The sequence below is a fragment of the Sus scrofa genome, chromosome 16 (assembly GCF_054392235.1).
Source record: "Sus scrofa isolate SSC_HxYL_T2T_F1_AM1 chromosome 16, Sscrofa_HxYL_maternal_Yorkshire_Landrace_v2.0, whole genome shotgun sequence".
NCBI classification, from domain to species: domain Eukaryota; kingdom Metazoa; phylum Chordata; class Mammalia; order Artiodactyla; family Suidae; genus Sus; species Sus scrofa.
The window spans coordinates 40,740,289-40,762,996 of record NC_139398.1 but is presented as its reverse complement, the minus strand read 5'-3'; the positions used below and the strand labels follow the sequence as shown (position 1 = coordinate 40,762,996).

Sequence of the window (22,708 nt, the reverse complement as noted above, 5' to 3'; positions counted from 1 at the left end):
ACATGCTGGCCTGGAAACCCTCAATTTCAACTAACTTTCTTTTTATTGGCAACCTAGATAGTTATTACATCATGTGTTGAAAAATTTTTATCATTGGATTACTTCGGTAACTTTGTTGAAAATCAACTCACTGTATAAGTATGGATCTATTTCTGAGATTTATATTCTGTCTCATTATCAATATTTTTGTCTATCCCATGCTACTTCTTGATTATGCAGAATTATGGTGAGTCTTTAAATCATCCAACTTTGTTCTTTTTGAGAGTGCCTTAAATATTTTTTTCTACATTACTATATATATTTCAGAATCATTTGCAGATGTTTACAAAGATATCTGCTAAGATCATGATTGGGATTACATTTGATCTATGCATCAATTTCAAAGGAATTAACATCTTAAAAATACTGAGTCTTCCAATTTATCAACAGGGTTATCTATTTATATAGATCTTAATTTCTCTCAATGTTTTGTTATTTTCAGTACAGAGATCTCACAGATTTACTGTTTAATTTATCCTTAAGTACTATGTGTATTGTGATATGATTATAAATTGATCTTTTTAATACTTTATTTTCCAATTGTTTACTGCTAGTATGTAAAAGTACAATAGGGTTTATTTTTATCCCCCTATTAACCTAGTATCCTGAATCACTGTCAAATTTAGTTATTGTTTCCAGTATTTTTTGTAGATTCCCTAGGATATTCCATATAAACAATCATGTCAAAGCCAATTTATTTCTTCCTATCTGATATTTATATCTTAAAATTTTTATCTCTTGTCATATTCTAATGACTAGGATTTCCAACAAATATTGAATAAAAGTGGTGACTGGGTATTTTTGCCTTGTTTCCAATATTTGGGAGAAAATATTTAATATTTTATCAATGTGTATGATACTGGCTACACATTTTTTTTTTTTAAGGCCACACCTATGGCATATGGAAGTTCCCAGGCTAGGGGTCAAATTAGAGCTGCAGATGCAGGCCTACGCCACAGCTTCAGCAACACCAGATCCAAGCTGCATCTGTGACCTACACCATAGCTTGCAGCAACACCTGATCCTTTACCAAATGAGCAAGGCCAGGGATCAAACCTGCATCCTCATTCATACCAGTATTCATACTAGTGGGGTTCTTAACCCACTGAGCCATAAGTCTGGTTATATATTTTTACATGTATCATTTGTCAGATTAAGGAAATCCCCTTTTACTCCAAGTTTACTGGGGATGTTTATCATAAATGTGCTGAATTTTCTCTAATGCTTTTTCTGTAGTTATTGAAACAATTATATTTTCTCCTTTATTTTCTTAATATAGCGATTTGTTTATATGGTAATAAAATGAATTTATTTTAAATGTTAAAATGGGCATTCCTAAAATAAACTGCTAGTAAAGATTTAATGTGGCTTTGATGCTAATATTTTGTAATATTTTTGTATTTATATTCACAAGAAATATTGGTCTTTAGTTTCTTTTTTTTCTGCAGTGCCTTAGACTTTCTATTAGTCTCATCAAAATTTGGAAGTAATTTGTCCTCATTTTCATGAAATGTTTAGTGTAAAACTGAGTTATTTCTTTATTAATGTTTCTTAAAATTCCTCAGTGAAACCATCTGGGCCTGTAGTTTACTCTGTGGTAAAATGTTCTAAAATAATTCAATTTACTTAAGAGATCTAGGGCTATTGTTTATATAAGTTTGAGGGTCACTGAGCTGCTGCGTATCTATAAATTTGTGTCTTTCACAATTTCAGACACTATTTCTCCCTCTTCCTCCTTGTTATCTGCTTCCTTTTTCTTCCTGCCATGTTTTCTTTTTTCTCTCCTTTGGGATACCAACTGCTCACATATTAGAACGAATGATATATTTCTATAAGTCCAAGAGTCTCTTTTTGTGTTTTTAAAATCTTTTTATCTATATTCTTTAGATAATCATCCTTGACCTAGTTCAGTCTCACTGATTATTTTCCTTGAAATCTCCATTAAGTGACATTTTTATTGAGGATGTTGTATTTTTCTGCTCCAGACTTTCTGTTTGTTTATTTCTTCTGAATTCGTTATCTTTGCACTTTGATTTCTTACCTTTTGAGTCACTGTGATCGGATTTATCTTTAACTTAATTTGCCCCATTAAGTTCAACTCCTTAAAGTCTTCTGTGCTAATTTCAGTATTTGGGTCATCTTGGTATCTGATGATTATCTCTTCTCTTGAAAAAGTGTCACATTTTCCTGGTTCTTCATATGTTGAGTGATTTAGGGTTATATACTGGACACTGGGAATGATACGCTGTGAATTCTCTTACTCTGACTGATTAACTTGATTAGATTCAAAACACAAATTATTCAGTAGCTCAAGTATCAGCTCAGTTGTTTTACCTTTAGCTAGGATCTATTTCACACATGCATGTCCCAGTGGTTAGCCAGTTGATTATGGAGAGCTCATACAAAAAATTTGAGATTACCATCCACTTTCCAGAATTGCCCCCTCACTTTCCAATGGTTAAGGTTATCACTCTGTATTTTAGTGTTTCACACAAGAAAGCCTGTGGTTTTCCATCAGAGTTTCAGTCATCCCAGATGGCTGCTTACTGTTATCTACTCCTCCCATTGTAGAAACGAAGTGCCATTGTCCCAAGGTCCACTTCTACATATGACAATAGCTGGCATAAGAAAAGAGGTAACTCTGTTTTTTTATCACTAAGGTCACCAGAAGTCTTTCCTGATGCCAGAACTGTCACATGCCCCCTCCTCAAACCAATCACTGGCAAAGACAATAGTATATTATGTTTGGTTCAATGAGTTACATGGCCCTGAGGAGGAGGGTGGAGTCACCAAATAAGTTAGCAACTATGTCACAAAGAGAAAAACTGACAATAGCTCTTGGATAGGCAGCCAATAGCGTCTGCTACATAAATCTCGGCATTGCAAATTCATTGCAAAATGCCAGGAGACACTTTTCACATAGACTAACACAGGAATGATGGGCCTCAGAATTGCACAATGTGGTGCTGTTAAAATTAATTACTAGATAATTTTATGAAAATGGGATTGGGAAATTCATAAAATGAAAATCAGTTTTATTTCCAGTGAAGTGAAGAGCCACTTAAATGGGAATGAGATTAGTGTTGGTTAAGAATGCAAGGTATGAACCCCCTAAGCACGGATATGTAAGAAATAAGGATAACATTCTAAGGGGGAAATATACAGGGTAGTATATAATCCTACTGATAAAATATGTGGATAAAGAGAAATCATTAGACTAAGATGTTCTAATAAGTCCATAAGTTTTATTTTAAAAAACAAACATATTAAAAATAAGAAACACAAGGTGATGATAAAAAGTAAACTCTGCTTAAAGAACTATTCTAGAGGAGACAGGACCAAAATTCACAAGGTTGAAGCCCAACCAGGTGGTTCAAAAGTGAGATTAATATTAAAACTTAAGTCATCTTTCCAAATATGAAAGGGAAGGTCAAGGATTATTTTCTCAGGGTAAATTTCTAGAAATCATCTGATGAAAGATTATTATCATTTTTCTGCTCATTCATGTAGTTTTTTGATAATTTCTTGTCAATTAATTCCTATTGACTAAGAACTTTCTACTGCAGTTATTTCAGTGTCATTGAGGACTAAAACATTATAAATAGAAATAAATGATCAGAATGGTCTTCTTCCATTAGGATTACCCATGGTTACTCTTGATTGTTTATCTTTAATCTAGTACCATGGACTTGAATTCCAACCCCTTCCCATTCTAAGTACATAGATTTATGCCAAAGTCTTTTTTTTTTTTTTTTTTTTTTTTTTTTGTCTTTTTGTCTTTTGTTGTTGTTGTTGTTGTTGCTATTTCTTGGACCGCTCCCGCGGCATATGGAGGTTCCCCGGCTAGGGGTTGAATCGGAGCTGTAGCCACCGGCCTACGCCAGAGCCACAGCAACACGGGATCCGAGCCGAGTCTGCAACTTACACCACAGCTCACGGCAAGGCAACGCCGGATCGTCAACCCACTGAGCAAGGGCAGGGACCGAACCCGCAACCTCATGGTTCCTAGTCGGATTCGTTAACCACTGCGCCACGACGGGAACTCCCCAAAGTCTTTTTATATTAATTTGCATGAGATTTTAAAAAATCTGTTGAGTCATAGTTCTTCTTTATCTGCATTTGCATTTGCTCATCTATATTTGTCACTCTATTATTTACTATCTTTCTAAAAACAGTAATTTTACACTGTATTTGCTTCAAAAGATGGGTATAGTGAAAAGCATATTGGAAAGTTGGGAAACACAGCTTCTACAGGTTCTGTAACTAATTAGCTGGATAATCCTGAGCAAATAATTTTTCCTTTCTGGACCATAATTGCCTCATGTACAAATGGGGAGGGGGGTGAAAATAGAGTTTGGTATTAAATGAGCATTTTAGTTCCATCATTCCATGAGTCCACGAATAATTCAAGTGACAAGATCAGATTCTCAATGTTAAATACTATCCATCTCTACTAGTGCCATAACGCAGTACTGGTGAAATACACCCTTCATTATTCTGGGTCTCACATGTTGGAGAATTTTAGAGCCAAATGGGATCTATTCCTTTGCCTAAATATCAGTCCTAGGCCTCAAAATGATTAGTGTCAGAAGCAGAAATATAATCTAGTTTTCCTAACTTCCAGGTCTAATGCCCTACCCTATTTTCTTATTCACCTGCAAATGTAATAATTATAATGATTACACTTATAAATGTAATAATATTCAAAAGCCTGACAAATATTCTGAATTATTCTTTCCCCCCACATGAACACTGGAGAAGATACTATTAGCAGAGATAATTAAAACACAGGTTAACAAGCATTTGTCATCCTACGTTTAACTTGTATATGGACAGACCTGGGCAGTCTGCAGAAATATGAAATTTTCTAAAGTGAAAGTTGAGAAAATACATATTTTCCTATAAGAGAAAGTTCTGGTAAATACACCTCTGTCAGAAAATAGACTCAAAATAATATTCAACAGCACATAGCACACACAGCATCTACACATTGAGGCAAAAACTGATTTGAGTGTCAATATATTATCTAATTTAAAACACATTACTTTCTCATTCTATAAATTCTAAAAACTTTTAAAATGAAAATTCATTCAAAATTAACTGGTAAAAGAATCTCTTCCTCTTAAACAAAAGCATGTTAACTTCTACTAACTTTAATAATGTCTGTACAATAGTGCTGAAAGTAAGACATAACAAGAAAATAGTGATGATTTTTTTAAGAGAGTTCTTAAAATGGTTTTGCTTCTGGAAAATGTGTGCCAAAGGAACAACCACTCCCTCCTGTCATGCTCCTACCTAAGCTTTCAGCTCCCTCCACTGGAACCTCACACACCCTTAGAATTGAGGACAGTGCCTCGCTGCCCACTTCTCTCCACCAGAGGAAAACACCAAGGCTCAGGCTCTTGGCCTCGCAGCTGCTTTGATGAAAGGCAGGGGTCTGGATCAGAGCACTCTCCATTTGCATACCAGCAGAGTGCCTGGGCTCTCTGAATGTCCCCATCACTGGGCTCTGGTAGCGAACAGCCTGTGTGACAAAACATTTCACCATATCCCTTCTCAACAGTTATTTACTTCCAGCTTCTGCTCTTTCCTGATGGAAGTTGGAAGATAGAGAGCTTTCTCTTTCTCCAACTACCAACATAATGTCAGGCATGAATTTCCAATTTTCCTAATAGTCACCGCATGGAATGGTTTTTTGGGAAATTTAGTTGGTAATAAAGACAATTCAAAAAGGAAAAAAGGATTCCCTTCAGATGACAGAAGCAAATATCTTAAGACAAAAAAGGATGAAAATGAAACTGGTTCCCCAAACTTTATACAACAATTAATTTCTTCCTAAAACATTTATCTGCTGTCATGTGGATATAGGCTTGTGTATTTTCAGTAGGCCTAAAAGGGTAGTGTTTACTAATAAAAGGTTCCTAAGTACCAAAACTACTTATACTTTATATTGCTAAATCTGGAAGTTGCTTTATTTAAAAAACAAAAAAATCTGAGGTTTCTATCTTTACCAAATATGTGGCTTCCTTGCTGTCTGTATTTCATTTCCCTTGCTTATTTACTAAAAGATAAACTAGTCACTTTTTCCCACTGACTTTGCTTAGTTATAATTTCTTTTAACCTCAGAGACAATTTTATTTTGGATTTAATATGGGAGATCCTATCCTTGGTTTTTCCATGTTTGTCCTAATTTTTAAAGTTTTACTTAATATAAAACTACATTAACAAAAATTAAAGCAACAGACTCAAAATCCAAAAGTGAAGTTGAAAATGGCAGCAGAGTTTGTTCCCTGATTTCTAACTCTTAAACCGTACGTAAATACGGATTTCCCCCCCCCCCTCCATGCCCCACTTTGTTCTCTGAAAAATAAGAACTTGGTGTCATTACTCACATCTTTAGTGGTCAGATCGGGGTCTTTTGTTAAAAATTCTCACCTAAGGAAGTTCCAGATATTCCCTAGGAATGTCCTCAGGTGGCTTGAAAATATTTTTCTCCACCGATTATGTCGAACCTATGTGTAGCCATCCAGCCTTAGATTTCTAAGCAAAACAACCAAATTATGAACTCCCCGTGTGGCTCACAACAAAATAACCAAATTACTTTTCATCTTGGCACAAAACTAACTCAGGAGTCAGGTCTCTGCCCCCAAGGGAAAAAAGGAGAAGGGTAACCTGACACATAGAGCACTAGTAGCCCCCAAGTTAGAGGAAAAGGCCCTTTTTACGGTGTTACTGCTGCAGTATCAATAATGAAGTAGAAGAGGCAGTTATGTAGAACAAATGTCTGCATTTAGAAAAGGAATAAAGAAAGAGAAGATATGCTTTCATTTGAGCCTACATTCATAACCCTGAACTTTTGGAAAGAAATCATAAAATCCAGTACCTGAAAGAGATAAATAGAAAAGGATCCCATTGCAAAGTACCACTGTCCTTACCCCTTAGATCCTCCCAACAGATACTCCCAAACATTGCTAACTTGCATTTCTGAGGTTCAAAGTACTCACTCTGGGTACCCACTGCTCTTCTAGTCACAGGATTATGTGGGAATCCTGCCATTAGAGCAGTTTACTCCACCATCCTGGATTTCAACATGTACATCTAAGGTCAATACTCCTTTCTACTTCCTCGTCTATCTGATTCATTGATGACAAAGAACTCACAGTTTGTCTATAGTTTCTAGTCCTGTGACACTTAACCTTCTTTGATAATCAAATATTCATTGTTGCCTTCCAATTACAACAGACTACTTTCTCTGTTCTATTAGCAATTCTCTTACTAGGGTTATTTCTGTCAATCTAGAAGTTAACCTCTAAAATAGACAGAATTCAGCACTAATTCAGAAAAATAACAGTAATCTGTTACAGGTAAATATTGAACTAATGTAAAAGTTGTTTATGTATTTGGAGGAAGATGGTCAAAAGGTACAAACTTCTAGTTACAAGATAAACAAGTACTAGGGATATAATGCACATGACTCTGGCTAACACTGTGTATAATAGACAGGAAAGTTAAGAGAGTAGATCCTGAGAGTTTTCATCCCAAGGAGAAATATTATTTCTTTTCTTTTTATTGTATCTATGTGATATGATGGATGTTAAACCTGTTGTAATTATTTCAAAATACATGTAAATCAAATCTTCATGCTATATACCTTAAATTTGCAGTGACGCACATCAATTATTTTTCAATAAAACTTAAATAAAAATAATAATCTTCATAATACATGCTTAAAATATTTAAATTTTTTAAAATAAAAATATTAAAAATATTTAATTTAAATATTTAAAACTAATCCAAATGACCCGACAGGGTTTACTTTTCAATAATTTAAAATAAAACTAGATATCTAACAAGAAATACTGAAAGGAGTGTGTGTGTGTGTGTGTGTGTGTGCGCGCGTGTGTGTGCGCGTGCGCGCGTGCACACGTGTATGACAGGAATGAGTAAGGTTATTTTCCACAATTAAGTTTCTAATTGCAGAAAATATGATAATAAAAATATTTCTCATATATCTTCCTCTATTTTTAACCATGGCATATATAGGTAATACAATAAAAAACAATATCATGTAAATAAATCAGAAAATGTTGCTTCCTAGTGCTAGAAAGTAGGAATAGCATACCCTAATCCATACACAAATGAGCATAACTTTGGTTAAAAACAAAATAATATTTCATGCTCAAAAATTAGCCAAAGAAATATTTCTAGGTCCTTTTCCTCTTTGCCTTTATAATTTAAATATATCAAACCAAAATATTCAAACTTCCACTGATAACTGAAATAGTAATATAAAAAACAGAACAGCATAAACAGAAGGAGCCATTACAGGTTCCTGAACAGAAATTAATTTAAAAATGACATGTTTTGAGCTGTTATTCCAAGAGAAGTTTCTTTATCCCTTAGTGAGGATTCAAGTGATTTATTGAGATGCTCTCCTACTTTAGGGATAGGCTCATATGTTCTCACCCACAAGGACATGCTCTTCTAAAGGACACATTGGAATAAACCCTGAGACTTCTCCAAACAACATGCTAAATGCCCTGGAGATTCTGAAGTGTCTCTTTTCTCCCTCCCTGTCCTATAGCCTCAACAGAAGCCACTATTGTTATCATAAGGATATTACATCCATTAAGTATGTGAAAGGTAAAATTCTTGCAATTTGCCATTTTAGTGCATACATACTAGTTCATCACTGTCATCTTGGATGGCTTGCTTCACCTTCTCAGACCTTTTTCTTCTTGGTCTTCTTTTTTCCATCTGTAAAGTAAAGAACTAAGGAAATTAAAGTCTTTTCCAGCTATAATGTTTCAAAGTTTTATCATTGTTCAGGGTGATAAGGTAAGGGAATAAAAGAGAAATCTTTGATCTGCCTCCATAAATTCTAGGCTATATTGATTCCTGTAAAATGTTACTATTCTGTGAAATTTGTGGAATTATCTCAACAGTGATCAACCCACAAAATTATCTGTATATATATATTTAGTCTTGGAAGTCTTAGTACTATACCCAGATTTTATGTCTGACTGTACAATTCCACGCTGCCAACATTTCTATTCTTAAAGAACTGCCATTAGATAAAAACAAGTAGGTCAGAAAATAATACTATTAATTCCTCTCCTTCCCTTCTATAGTATACTAAAAGCAAAGGTCAGTACAACAAATTTACTCACAAAAAATCAGTGATTTTAAAGATTACCAAAGATTTATATTAGGAAACATTTAAATTTTCATAGTAAGATCAAAAGAAGAAAGTTAATTTTTAATAGAGTTTTTACTACAGCTTTCTACAAATGCATATCATCATTTATGAACACAGTTTCTACTTTACTGAATTCCTTTTCTAAAGTTATTTATGTAAAACTATCTTATTGAACATATGGTAACCAAAATGTTTTATTCTTTAATTCTGTCCTTCAAAACTGTTCATTAAAGCAAAAAATGGGAGTTCCCTTCATGACTCAGCAGTTAACGAATCCAACTAGGATCCATGAGGATGTGGGTTTGAACCCTGGCCTCGCTCAGTGAATTAAGGATCCAGCCTTGCCATGAGCTGTGGTGTAGGTCACAGACATGGCTCGGATCCCATGGTTGCTGTGGCTGTGACATAGGCTGGCAGTTGTAGCTCTGATTTGATCCCTAGCCTGGAAAAAGGGAAAAAACTCTGCAATAATCAAAACAATACCAGATTCTATACCTCTTGAGGGCAAATGACATGTTTCCTTTTGTACAGCTCAAGGAATATCGTACATCAAGCAAGCACTGGATGCTCTTCAATGCACTTTATATTAAATTATACTCCCGTATGGAGTTTCATATATATAGGGTTAGGGTTAGGGTTCACACTTCCTGCTGGGTGACCCCTTCTCCAGGGCTCCAGCTATCACTGGAATTCCTACAATAATATTTCCTTCCCTCACTCCTTAAGTGCAAGGAGTGGTAAAAGTTCCTCTCTGTTGCTGGTCTGCATCATCTTCACTCATTCCTTTCATATATGTACACCTGTAACTAGTAATTTTGTTAAAGTTTCTTCACATAAATCAATGTGGCTCTATATATATATATATATATATATATATATATATATATATATATATACATATATATATATATATAAAATAACCCATATTGTTATGCACTGGTTACTTACTGTGGAAGAGGCATACTGTAGTTGGTGCCTGACTAGGACACAGAATTTACCCTGATTGATTTATGTGAAGAAACTTTAACAAAATTACTAGTTACAGGTGTACATATATGAAAGGAATGAGTGAAGATGATGCAGACCAGCAACAGAGAGGAACTTTTACCACTCCTTGCACTTAAGGAGTGAGGGAAGGAAATATTATTGCAGGAATTCCAGTGATAGCTGGAGCCCTGGAGAAGGGGTCACCCAGCAGGAAGTGTGAAATTAGAGGGGTGCAGCCACTATTAGGAAAGTGGCACTGAAACAAAGAAGAGGAGAGGAAGGAATACCCAGAAATTCTCTTGATTTTCTGAAGATCCCTTCTCCCAATGACAACACCAACTGCAAATCACCTGTCCAAGGAGCACTGCTGATGCACAGATGTCAGCACAGAGCTGAGAGGAAAAGGGCAGAAAATAGACCTGGGGACTAATCCAAGAAAAACCAACACTGTGAATATTGCATTCCTCCAAAACAATAATATTTCTGTTAATAATAATTCACAGATAATAAATCTTTTGTCAAAGTCTATTTATCAGAGTCAAATAGGGAGCCACGTTTTCAGCACACAAGGCAGTAGATGGATTAGAGAACTCTTTGGGGGAAGTAATTAAAATAATAACCCATAGAGCAAAAAATACGCATCCAGGAGTCTGAGAGTAGAAGGAAAGGAAAGCAAAGCAGGTTTAGTTAGCAGAAAAAATAGCCAAAGTCTTCCAAAGTACAGGAAAAACTGTGAAGGATTGTGCCAGGGCCACAAAAGAGCCAAAGATTTAGTCTTTCTCTTTCATGAAGCCAGAGAGTAGAGGTCATGGTTCCCTTCATCTCTTTTCGTAAGGAGTAGAACAATCAGAAAGAAGTTTCAGGGCTTCTTCTTTCTCTTCTCAATCTCTCCATTTGCTGCCTGAGTCCTAAGAGAACATGGTTTTTTCCATCATAATAAAGTGCCTGAAATCATTTGTTCATTCATTCATTCATGCTCTTTACAAGGTGAGTCGCTCTGCCTTATTTATTAGTAAAATCCTGCACCATGCCCAAAGCCCAGCTGGCACACAATAGCTATCAATAAACATTAGTTGAATAAAAACCAATTATGTGAATGGATGAAGAAATAGAGATAACATAAATGTCTATTTCGTAAAACATTGCAACTTTAAAGAAAACATAATGACTTGCCAACTAATTCCTAAACATAAATGACTGAGATCTGAATGCTTGAAATTTTGACCTAGGATACAGGACTAAGAAACCTGGAGAGCTTGAAGCGGAAGGAGGAACAGCTCCACAAAGGGACAGCTGAAAACACAGAAAACAAACAGAACTCTTCAGAGACTTCACAGCTTTTTCAAGGGAAGGTTCTGTTTACCATCAGCTGGGAGGAGACAAACAACAGCTTTGTGGAAATATGTTTGTTGTGTTTGGTGCCAAGATGCAGAGTTCAGTTTCCAAGAATTTTTGGTGATTTATTGTATGATTTAAACATACTTATATAGAATTATTTTTTCCTTAAAAGATCCCTTTCACCGTATTTGCCATTTTTCTTTCTTAATTAGAGATCATTAATTCTGTTTGAAAGCTAGGGAACATAAAAATTTACCTTACCTTCAAACTTTGAAAAAAATTGTTTAACTCAATACTTATGCTTTGAAATATCATTATGGAACTTTAATATTAGAATATAGAAAGCAGAATCAAATTATAAATATACTTTTCTAGAACAGGCCATACATTTTCTGGAGAAGAACTTAAAAATTCAGATTATATACTCTAAAAACTACTTGAATATTCTAGAAATACATATGCATACATTGCTTTTCACTTATGTTCATTTCACAGACTCCTATAAAATAGCCCCCTTTACCAGATATATATAAAAATATTAGCCTCATTAACTGGCCCTTAATAAGTCAACACTAAACTATTTCTTTACTTTTCTCTGGCTAATCTATTGCAGCAACGAAATATTAGTTTTCCATAAGTAAAGCCTCCTAACCCTTCTTATCACTTCCCTGCTGGCATCTTAGACATTAGAGTAATGAGAGGTCAATGATAAGAAGAAGAGGAGCAGAGAGGGAGGAAAAGAGAAAAGAGACAAGACAGGTGTTACCAAAAAATTGGGACAATAGTATATAACCTAGAACCTGAGTTCTAAACACCGATCTACCATCTCTACCATCGAGTGACTTAGGCATCACTTCATTCACGTATAAAATGAATGACTTGATTCAGTGGTTGCTAAGAGTCCCACTGGCTCTGCAGTATTGTACTATTCTCTGTGAGATAGAACCTCTTTTCCTTTCACTTGAAACCCCTAGTTAAAAACAAATAAGGTACCACTATTTTATTTGCTCCAAATATCATGACTATAAGCTTCATCCCAGAGGCATCCTGGGATGATCACAAGCTCCAACAATGCTTTGAAACTGGCATCTTTTGTATCCAAAAGAAAAAAATGGCTGAAATACATACTCAAAAGGCTGCGCTGCAGACTTCAAAAATAAGGCCTGCACATGTCTACTTTGTTGAACAGCCTGGCTGACTTTTGACCTGACTTAGTATTACGTGAAGCAGCTTACTGACAATGCCAATAACATCACACATAATAGAACACACATCTTGTAAGTGAACCACAGATAGTGCCAGGCAACATAAAGAATCCAGGAAATACACACTTAAAATGTTAACTACTTAAACAGAATAGCTACTGAAGGATCTGGAAGCAAATATACAAACTGCTTCTCTAAGGTTAAAGAGCCACATTTTAGGATTCTTCAATGCCTGCTGCCATGGTCTTCCTTTTAAAAGACCCAATAATTTCTCAAGACACATGTTTAACAAAAGGCCACATCTATTTCCCCCAATAAAGTTTCAGTCTAACATTACTAAACGTTTGTTTAAATGGATTATGTTTAGCCATAGAAATAAAGCATGACTTCCAGAGTTTGGAAAAAGAGAAAAACAGCCTTTTAGAATTAGTAGGTACCACTCTAATCTGAAGCTTGTACTGTCCTTTTCAATCGCTGCAGAGAAACAATTAATAAAGGAATCCATTAAGACCTGATTATTGCTACTAAAAAAGGAAGGTAGAATTTCAGGCCTTTGAAGTAACTGAGAATGATTCAGGCCTCATTACAGAGATATAATCTACATTCATACATTTATGTTAGTGATTCAAATCTATTGGGAGAGATTGAATTCCGTTAAATAGTGCATCTTTCCTGTGGAACTTTTCTCAGGCTTTCTCGGGCTAACCTAAGAGTTGACCTAACAATGCAAAGCAGTGGAGTATTTAGGGATTCAACTGTGCTATAAAAGAAAGGCCTCACAGAAGAGAGAAAGACGAATGAGATATAATCTAAAAAGCTATGTCAGCTTTTCCTTTGGGCTGTTTTGTAAATGCCTTTTCTGTCATCACGCTGCACAGAAGAGTGGCGAAAGGGCCCTAGAACCTTGGAACACTGCACCTGCTGCAGCTGGTTTTTAATATGGAAGTTTTGAAGATGTGTTTTTCCCATTTAGGACAGACTAAAAACACAAATCTTCTAACTTAAACGTCTGAACAGCTTCCTCTACTGGAGAAGAAAGTTGGTAGACATACATGTGAGAGGAAAAGAGAGAGAATGAGAGAGCAGCTACCTTCAAGGTTTGGAGAGAGGGGTGATGCCTATTATATGAGTTAAAAAAAATGTAAAGGATCTCAAGCTGGCATTTATAGGGTACATGCCCAGTGTAGAGAAACCTCAACATAATAACTTCCTGTGTTCTTTAACTTTTCATGGCAGAATCTTAATTGTATGGTTTCATCAAACATTTTTTTAAATGTAGTTTTAATTATTTGTCAATTCATACATTTGGATTCTACTGAACAATTGGGCTGAAACTCTAGTCCCTTAGAAATACTATACTCTTTTTCAGGCATTTGTCAGCTCACATATAAAACTGAAGTAGAAAATTGAAATTAGCACTGGGAGTTTCTTTTTAAATATCCATGCTTTAATGAAAGAAAAGACTTGTTTGACATACACCCTTTATTTGCTTAACTCTCCAATTAATAGCTACAGAAATTAGAGCTAATTTTATTAAATATACAAATGTACTGTGGTGTTGACCACATTGTCAAAGTCTTCTGGATAAGCATTGCAATGGTTTATAAATAATGCAATTAAAATACCAATTCTAGTATTAAAAGGTTCTGTTTCAAAAGCTCTGAATGGACAGGAAAATATAAGAGGATGTGTGTAAAGTCATTTTTCAGGTCACTAAACAACATAATTGGGCAATCATTCCTAATGCCCATCTCTAAAATTAGATTTTTTACAAAATTTCTTCGTATTTTCTCCTGTTCACAATGAAAATTGAGACCAAACGCACATTGTAGGGACTCTGGCTTGTTGTAATGCATCAAGCTCTCCTGACTAGTTCCCTCCAAATTACAATCATAGAGGTCAAATTCACAAGTTTACCTTGAAGTGGTTATCCCTCTTAGAATAGCTTCCAAAAAATTAGGTTGATCCATATGAAATTGCCACTTTTGAAAGTTGAAAGACATAAAATATTGGCAATTTCATATGCTTCCACATACACAAATGTCCATCTGCCTTAAAGAACATAAATATTTTATACCAGTTCATCTTTAGGCACTTCTTCCAGTCAAACTTTCCCCAGTTTAGAGTAATCCTTAAGAGATTCTCTAGGAATTCTTACTCAGATTGGAGTGGATTATCACAGTATCTCCTTCTTTGTACCTCTTAATCCTTGGCAAAGGCTTCCTAACCAAGGAATTGGTGCTGTCTATACCTGAGATGTAAGTTTGTTAGTAATCAAGGCTTGAGGGATGGAGAGTGTGAGAAAGAGAGGGAGACTGGTGGAGCAGTTATATTGTAAAATACAGCCCTTTAAACATTAAATTTGAAGACAGAAAAAAGAAAACACCCCTTGACGGCAAAGTGCAAAGGAAATTGCCTAAAATATAGACAGCAGAATATTGGGCCAAATCGTATGACTAAATCTTTGCAATCTCAATAAAGTGAGTTCGCTTTGAAGTGCACGCGTTATTCTGTAAACGACCCTTGTTAGCAATTAGAAATCGGTCATTTCGGTCCCTGATTTCATTTGTGCCGAGAGAGGCGACTTTTAAGGGTGGTGATAAATCTCCCTGAGCTTAAAAGGCAGAGAGGGCCAAAGTGTGAACTTTTTACTTCAGCAACGGAAGCGAGAAATCAGTGATTCATTAAAGCACAGACCTCCTTGGAAGCTGGCAGAAGAGGAGGAAAGGAAGCTAATTATGTCTTCCTTTTCTTTGCTTGCTCACACCAGTTTATAATCTGCTGCTTTAGGGGGTTTATCCTTAGCATCTTTCTTCCTCAACGCCCCCCGCCCCCCTTTCTGGGAGCAAGAGGGGGAAAAAAAGTCAGCCAAGCACCGGGCTCCAGGTGGCTCTCAAGTACTTCACTGTCAAAGGAAAAGAAAAGAAAAGAAAAAAAATCCTATGCTGAAAAACAAGTGAGAAAGGGGCTCTCCAGAGGGGATTGGTTCAGGGTGGAAGAAAGCAAAATTCGGAAAGTGTGAGGATACAGCTTGCGCCGGTGACCAGCGCTCAGAGCACAAGGACGCTTTCGCGGCAATTAGCCGGAGCTGGAAGCACAGGCGGGGACTGCAGGCTGCCGCGGCGGGGTGGCGAGGAAGGGACCCGCAGCCCCCGAGCTCCGGGCAGAGGCATTGCGCTCCCTTCTACTCGATCCCCTGCTCTCCCCCCCTCCTGGCCTCCTTCCCCCCTCCCTCTCCTTGGCGTTCCCAGCAGCCGAGGGTTTCAGATGTCCCACCGCCGTTTGACCCCCTCCCCCCGCTTCTCCACCCTTGCAAATGAGGTTTGACCAGCAGAGGCAGAGCCCACCTCTGGCTTAGAATCACTGACATTTAGACTCCAGGCTTCAACCTGTTTACAAGCGGGCTTTCCAAAGGAAGGGGGTGGGAGGAGGAGAGAAATTGGGCCAAACAAAACACCAACCTCCATCCCCCCCCACCCCCAAATAAGAAGTGACTTTCTGGAGGCTTCAAACCAACAGGCACCATCAAAAAGAGAAAGCGAGAGGGGGAAGAAAACAACGGCGACCGGGCAGCTGCATCCAGTTCTGACAACTCCAAAGGGACGCACTTTTAGAACTGGCTAGCCAGCTGGGGCTCTTCGGAGAGGGACCAGAAGGTGCCAACCGCAGAGGGGCGCAGATATCTCCCCCAGCCTCCCACCCCAGGCCCTTTGGGTTTTGTTCACCGTGCTGTCATCTGTTTTTCAGACCTTTTTTTGCATCTAACATGGTGAAGAAAGGAGTGAAGAAAGGAGTGAAGAAGAGAACAAAGTAACTCCTGGGGTAGTGAAGATCGAGGGTGACCCACACCACCACCGCCGCCACCAGTTTCTGCTACTGCGGCCACCCACGTCCACATTCACCCGGAGAGCGAGGGGCGCGAGGCAGCAGATCCGAGAAAGGAGCAAGGAGAGGCAGCCGGCCCTTTCGAGGAGTTATGGATGTTGGTGCTTTCACTTCTGGTCAAATCCGAGCCCAGAGGGAGCTAACCAGCGGCCGCCACCTCCAGCTGTCTCCTTGCCTCGCACCAGGTCTTACCCTTCCAGTATGTTCCTTCTGATGAGACAATTTCCAGTGCCGAGAGTTTCAGTACAATGTGGAAATGGATACTGACACATTGTGCCTCAGCCTTTCCCCACCTGCCCGGCTGCTGCTGCTGTTGCTTCTTGTTGCTGTTCTTGGTGTCTTCCGTCCCTGTCACCTGCCAAGCCCTTGGTCAGGACATGGTGTCACCAGAGGCCACCAACTCCTCTTCCTCCTCCTCCTCCTCGTCCTTCTCCTCTCCTTCCAGTGCGGGGAGGCATGTGCGGAGCTACAACCACCTCCAAGGAGATGTCCGCTGGAGAAAGCTATTTTCTTTCACCAAGTACTTTCTCAAGATTGAGAATGGGAAGGTCAGCGGTACCAAGAAGGAGAACTGCCCGTACAGTAAGTAACAAATGCGCGCTCCCCTCCTCCCAATTATCCACCCCCACCCCACACGGGGGGGGAAAATCTGTTCCAGATGTGGCCAGCTAAATATTTACGTCCCAAACCCCTGTAAAATGATTAAGTGGAATACTTTCACACTAAATCACCCCCCCTCCCTTGTATACATTGCCCTGACGCACCTCCTCCTCTCAGCGTGCTCCCTCCGCACACCCCACTCCCTGCCTTGCCACCCTATCTGCCCTGTCTCTCTGGCTTGCACTCGTGGGACCACTCAGGGCGCCCAAGGGTTGCTGCAGTGCATAGGTGCCCCTCTCTGTCTCTATTACCCTTCCCCACCTCATCCCAAGGTCTCCTTTCCCTCCTTTTTGGAAATCACTCAAGTAAACACATTTTGTTTCTTTTCGCTGGCAATCTTATTAAGAGTTTCAGGACAGTTTCCTCAAGCTGAAAATAATTATCCGCTGTCAATTATAAAGACTTTATGGGAACTTTAAGAAAAGTCAATTTCATCCTCTCCCCACCCCCATCCCTTTACTCCAACATCCCTCTAGATAGGAGCAAAAGCATTTTTCTGGTTTTGATTTTTTTTTTTTTTTTTTTTTTTTTTTGGTCCCTCATGTTGGCTTGAGTGATTGCAGTTCATGAAGTTAGCTTTTCAGGCACCACCGCTGCTATTTGTCTTCTGCCTGCCTTCTCTCTTGGTAACATGATGCTCATGTCTGCATTGTCAATAGCATATGCGCTGCTTTTGTGGTGTCCTGTTGTACTCCTTTCTTCTGAAACCTCTCATATTGCAGAGCCATAGTACTACAGCATTGTAAACATCTGGGACTGGAGTCACACAGACCTCACACAAATTTCATTGTCATTCTTTTATTTTCAAAGTAAAAGTCGTAAGTTTGTTTCCATGGTTATAGTTTATCCCATAGGATGAGGTTTTCTCCTCAATACAAATTATTCTCTGATTCTTGGGACTACTTACCTTTTTCCTTTCTCTCTCCCTCTTTCTTTCCTTCTTTAGTTCTTACTCTTCTTTCTTGCAGGAATGTGGGTAGGGTGGGGATGGGGGAGAGCTAGAAGGAGAGGAGTGGACATTGTGTCGCTTCTTGAATCAGACCAGCAAGGCCAGATTACTCTGTTGGCTTCCTTTCCTAGTTACTTTCAAGTGGTGGGACTTATTCATCCTCTATTGATTGCCATTTGAAAGGATCCTGAGGCTATGTAATGGCACACTGAAGATAGTAGACAATGACATTTAAACATCTTTAATGACCATTTAGCATTATCTTGATGGTACTTCCAAGTTACCTTTTCAAGGGACTTTTTTGTGTCAATTGTTTGGGAATTCCAAGCACATATTTGCCAGCTAACTTAAATACTTGAGTCATATATTTTAAGATTCCTTAGCCCAGCAAGTAACTGGTACTAATGGGAAAGACAATTAACCAGAACTTAACATCATATTTTTAAAATAAAAGATTTACAAGAAATAGGCTTAGTTTTCTTATTTGGGGACACCCAAACATTCAACTTTAGCTTCTGTTCCTCCTCAGCTGCTGCTTAGATTTACTAAAATTAGCAATATGTTTACAAGTAATAAAAAAGATCTGTATAAGTATTTTAAAGTATTCCACTTTATGTTTATTACCAGAGATGTTGAATAGTCCATTATCTATATTGTTTTCCATTCTCATTTATAAGAAGTGTGTGAAATAATGTCATTTATGATTTTTTTTAGCTCAAAAGTAATTTGTTACCTAAATTTATTAGATACAATGTATAGATGTTATGGTTGTTGATTTAAAATTTTAATATTCTTGTTCACTTCTAAAACAAAATAATTGTGTTATCATCCAGGTAGGACAATGGGTAAGAAGTGATCCAAACACCTTAGTGAAGAGTGATCTGGGAGTTTAAAAAAAAAAAAAATTCACAGGGACTGAAATTCTTTTTATTTTTAGTTCATGGTGATAACTCAAAGAAATATAATAAAATTTCAGAGTATTAACCTTGAGCAAATTTTTTTTACACTAACTTGATTTTGGTATTGCTATATTTTAAGTGTTTTTATGATGGGATGTAAGGACTAATCTACAGTAGTTTATTTATTCAACTTAAATTACTATTTTTTTAAAAATAATGATCACCATATGATTAACTATTTAGTAAAATGATTTCTAGGATGCACAGTAAAATATATTTTTACAGTAAGAATTATCTGCAAAGAGAAGAGTACACAATTTTTATCACATAAAAACAAGTGTGGAAAATTTTCATCCTAAAGTATCCCAATATGTCTTCCACATGATAAATTATAACTTTAATAGTCCATATTAAAATTATAATATATAGTAATGCAAGCCTAATCAGTGGTTGGAAATGAAAGGGGATGAGGCTTGCTCTGCTAAATAATGTCAAACCATAAATAATTTAGGCTTTCCTAGAACATCTGTATCAAGACATAGCAAGTGAATAGTAGAGGCTGAAAAAGCCTTAATTTCACATGTGGCTGGGTAATCAGAATGCTGCTACAATATCCAGCTGGACTGATTCAGCTGAACTACATGGTATCATTAAGATATTGTCTAAATGTTGCTTAATTACATGAGAACAAACTTTTGCCATGCCTGCAGGGTAACCAGCCAGCCAGCCCACCAAATGGTAACCTGTTAAATATTAGGGTATCTAACCTCTGAAGAGTGTCAGTTCCTTGTCCAAAAACCACATTTCAGTAACATTTTCCTAAACAAGTTATTAATTATTCTCAATACACAAAGCTGTTCTTTTGAGATTTGTCTATTTGAACGTTAATTTTCTTTGTTATTTTTAACCCTAGTATTATTGCTGCTAAAATACAGTAACAGCTTATCTAAGAGGTTACATGTTTGTGATGTCCTGGGTAATTAAACAACTGTTTTACTGGCTTTTTGCCAACAAAATGCTAAGAAAAGAGAAGTAAGGAAATCGCCCATAAGCATTGCAAAATCATTTTTAATGTCCACCTCCAAAGTTAGTTCCCAGAAATTGGATGGTTCTAAAAATATTACATGTGCCAGAGAAACTCTTCTTCATTTTGACTGATTATTATAACTTTTAGAGGTAGGGTATTTTTTTGTTTGTTTCTTAGCCATTATATGACAGTAGAAAGAATCAAAGGAGCAGTGATGAATTATGTTTCTCCTGCTAGAGGTCTGAGAAAGCTTGAATAATTTAGAATAGCTGTCATGTATCTGTCACTAGATATGCTCAGACTCATTTAGGTTTGTTTTATCATTATTTACATCTAGAGCTTTGCCCTTGAAACATTACCACTCAGCTCCAGTTCTGGCCTCCTAGAAAAGCTGGATACAGCTGTTAGGTACCCTTACAACTGGGACTGGTGGGCTTATTTCTGGATGTGGGTAAAACAGCTGTGGGATACTCTCATGATTGCCACTTAGAGAAAAGGCAAGTCAAGTGAAAAGAAAATGTATCCCTAAACTTGAGAAAGCCAAGGATAGATATTCTCAAAATGGTGCTTATAATAGTCTTTCCAGGAAAGGAGTATGGGAGACATTGAGAAATGAGTATGTTCTCAGTATGCTTCCTATGCCCTCTTATATACCTCATTGAAGACTCACTAATAGTACTATGATTTAGATAGAGCTAGCCACACTTTTCAAATATGAAAACCAACCCTGAAAAAAAGTGAATCACTCAAGATCCTTCAATTGGCAATTGACAAAGCCAGGATTCAAACCTAAATTGATTTGATTTTTATCACTACTTTTCTCCTTCACCTCTCTGCTACTGGCAACACTGATCTCAATATATTAGAGGTAGATACCACAAAACTCTAAAGACCAAATTATCCAAATCCTTAATTGCCTCTTGCTGTGTACGCAAACTGTTCTTCAGAAGGAAGTTGGAAGAACAGCAGAATGACAGTGGAACAGAATGAAATATGTTAAAGGTATTGCAGCTGGCTACCTGGTGTCAGACAATGTTAGTGCATTCTCTAGGTGAAAGAGCCCTTTCGATTTTATGTTTGAGAATATAATTGTTCATGGACACAAAATATATGCATAGATCAATCTCACAGAGGGCATCTGAAATACGTGACTAAGAAAAATCCATGCCATTGTATATACTGATTGTTTATAGCTGAGTACAAAATGTTTAATTGTTCCCACATGTAATAAAATAATTTGATTGTAAATACAAGTGTGAAATAGGGCTGTTGAAGAAACTTCTGATGTAGGACTCTCAAAGGAGCAAAATCTTAGAGACCTAAAGCTCTATGTGTGTGTGTAACAAAAACTTTAAAATGACTCTGTAAACCAAAAATGTACTTCACTCATAAAAATGACAGATTATCTTCTTGTATTAAAGGTTTGCATCATTACTTTTTAATCAGGACTAGAGCTTATTGTGGGAAATTAAATAAGGTAAGAATTTTTTTGAGGAAAATAAGGACTTGAATAATAGATTAAATATTTACTTGAAAATTATCTCCAAATAGATATAAAACAGTTTTCTGGGAAGAGAACCTATATACAACTTATGGCTTCCACTGGTATCTTATTTAAGTTGTGGTTGTTTCTAGAGTTTGGTTGAATAATTTACAATTGCTTCCATTCAATCACGAGGATTGAGGATATATGAAGGTGGAAGGCAACTGTAGTTAATGTTTACATAACACTGTCCTATTACCTTTACTGCATTCCTACCATATGGACCCACCACTTTGATGGATTTATCATAAATCCATTAAAAATTCACTATTACAGAGAGTTTCCTCTTCATAAACCTGATTTATAACCATCTACTAGATGAAACTCAAGAAAACAGCAGGCGGAAATCACATGCCAATATTGGAGTATGAGAATTCAGAGACACCAATCTCTAGGTCTTGGATATTTTAGTAATCTATTACCCAAAGGTATGTACCTTTCTTTATAAACAGCTGTTTTCAAAATGATGTTTAAGCACAGAACTTAAAAGGAAGAGGAATTGTGTCACACAAAGAAGGAAACTCTATTGCATGTATTTTTACTATCTAGTTTAGAGTGAAAAGCTTTACTCTAGTTCATTTCTTTAGTTTTTAATGAACTTATGGTAGAACATGAATGAACATTTTAAATTCCTACACAATTACCTTAATGTTCAGAGGCAAACCCCATTTGTTATCCAAACATCTGACTTTGCATAGGCCAAAATGCTGGAAAAAAGTTGATGGCTCATTTGAAACGGAGCTAATGTTCCTCACATTTATGAGCTGCCTATGAATATCTCCATCTTTCTTGAGCCTGAAATGTCTGTATGCTTATCCAAAATTGCAGTACAAATGATATTTCTTTATTATACTTTAGAAGGAAGAGTAATACATGTGTATTAGTTCAAAGTGATTTTTATCTCTCTTAACATTAATTCTGTGACCTTTGCAATGAAGAGTAATTCAGATGACATTTTTAGTATTACTGTTCCAACA

General features: G+C 36.9%; 1 protein-coding gene and 1 long non-coding RNA gene across 9 annotated transcripts in view; one reads left to right on the top strand and one right to left on the bottom strand.

The window, feature by feature from the left end:
- LOC102161640 (uncharacterized) overlaps positions 1–22,708 on the bottom strand; it is a 729,975-nt gene that overhangs the window by 216,030 nt on the left and 491,237 nt on the right. For all 7 annotated transcript variants that reach the window (XR_014831266.1, XR_014831259.1, XR_014831258.1 and 4 more), the window contains one exon: positions 8,722–8,796. This is a non-coding gene — a long non-coding RNA (uncharacterized LOC102161640). The remainder of the gene's footprint in view (positions 1–8,721; positions 8,797–22,708) is intronic.
- The window catches only part of FGF10 (fibroblast growth factor 10), an 82,877-nt gene continuing 75,963 nt past the window's right edge, over positions 15,795–22,708 (top strand). The window contains exons 1-2 of one of the 2 annotated variants that reach the window (XM_085002210.1): positions 15,795–15,937; positions 16,516–17,235. In XM_085002210.1, the coding sequence (XP_084858336.1) occupies positions 16,902–17,235 (334 nt within the window). In that variant the 5' untranslated portion in view covers positions 15,795–15,937; positions 16,516–16,901. Of the gene's footprint in view, positions 15,938–16,080; positions 16,425–16,515; positions 17,236–22,708 lie in introns of those variants that run through there. The other variant, XM_085002209.1, reaches the window with a different exon arrangement.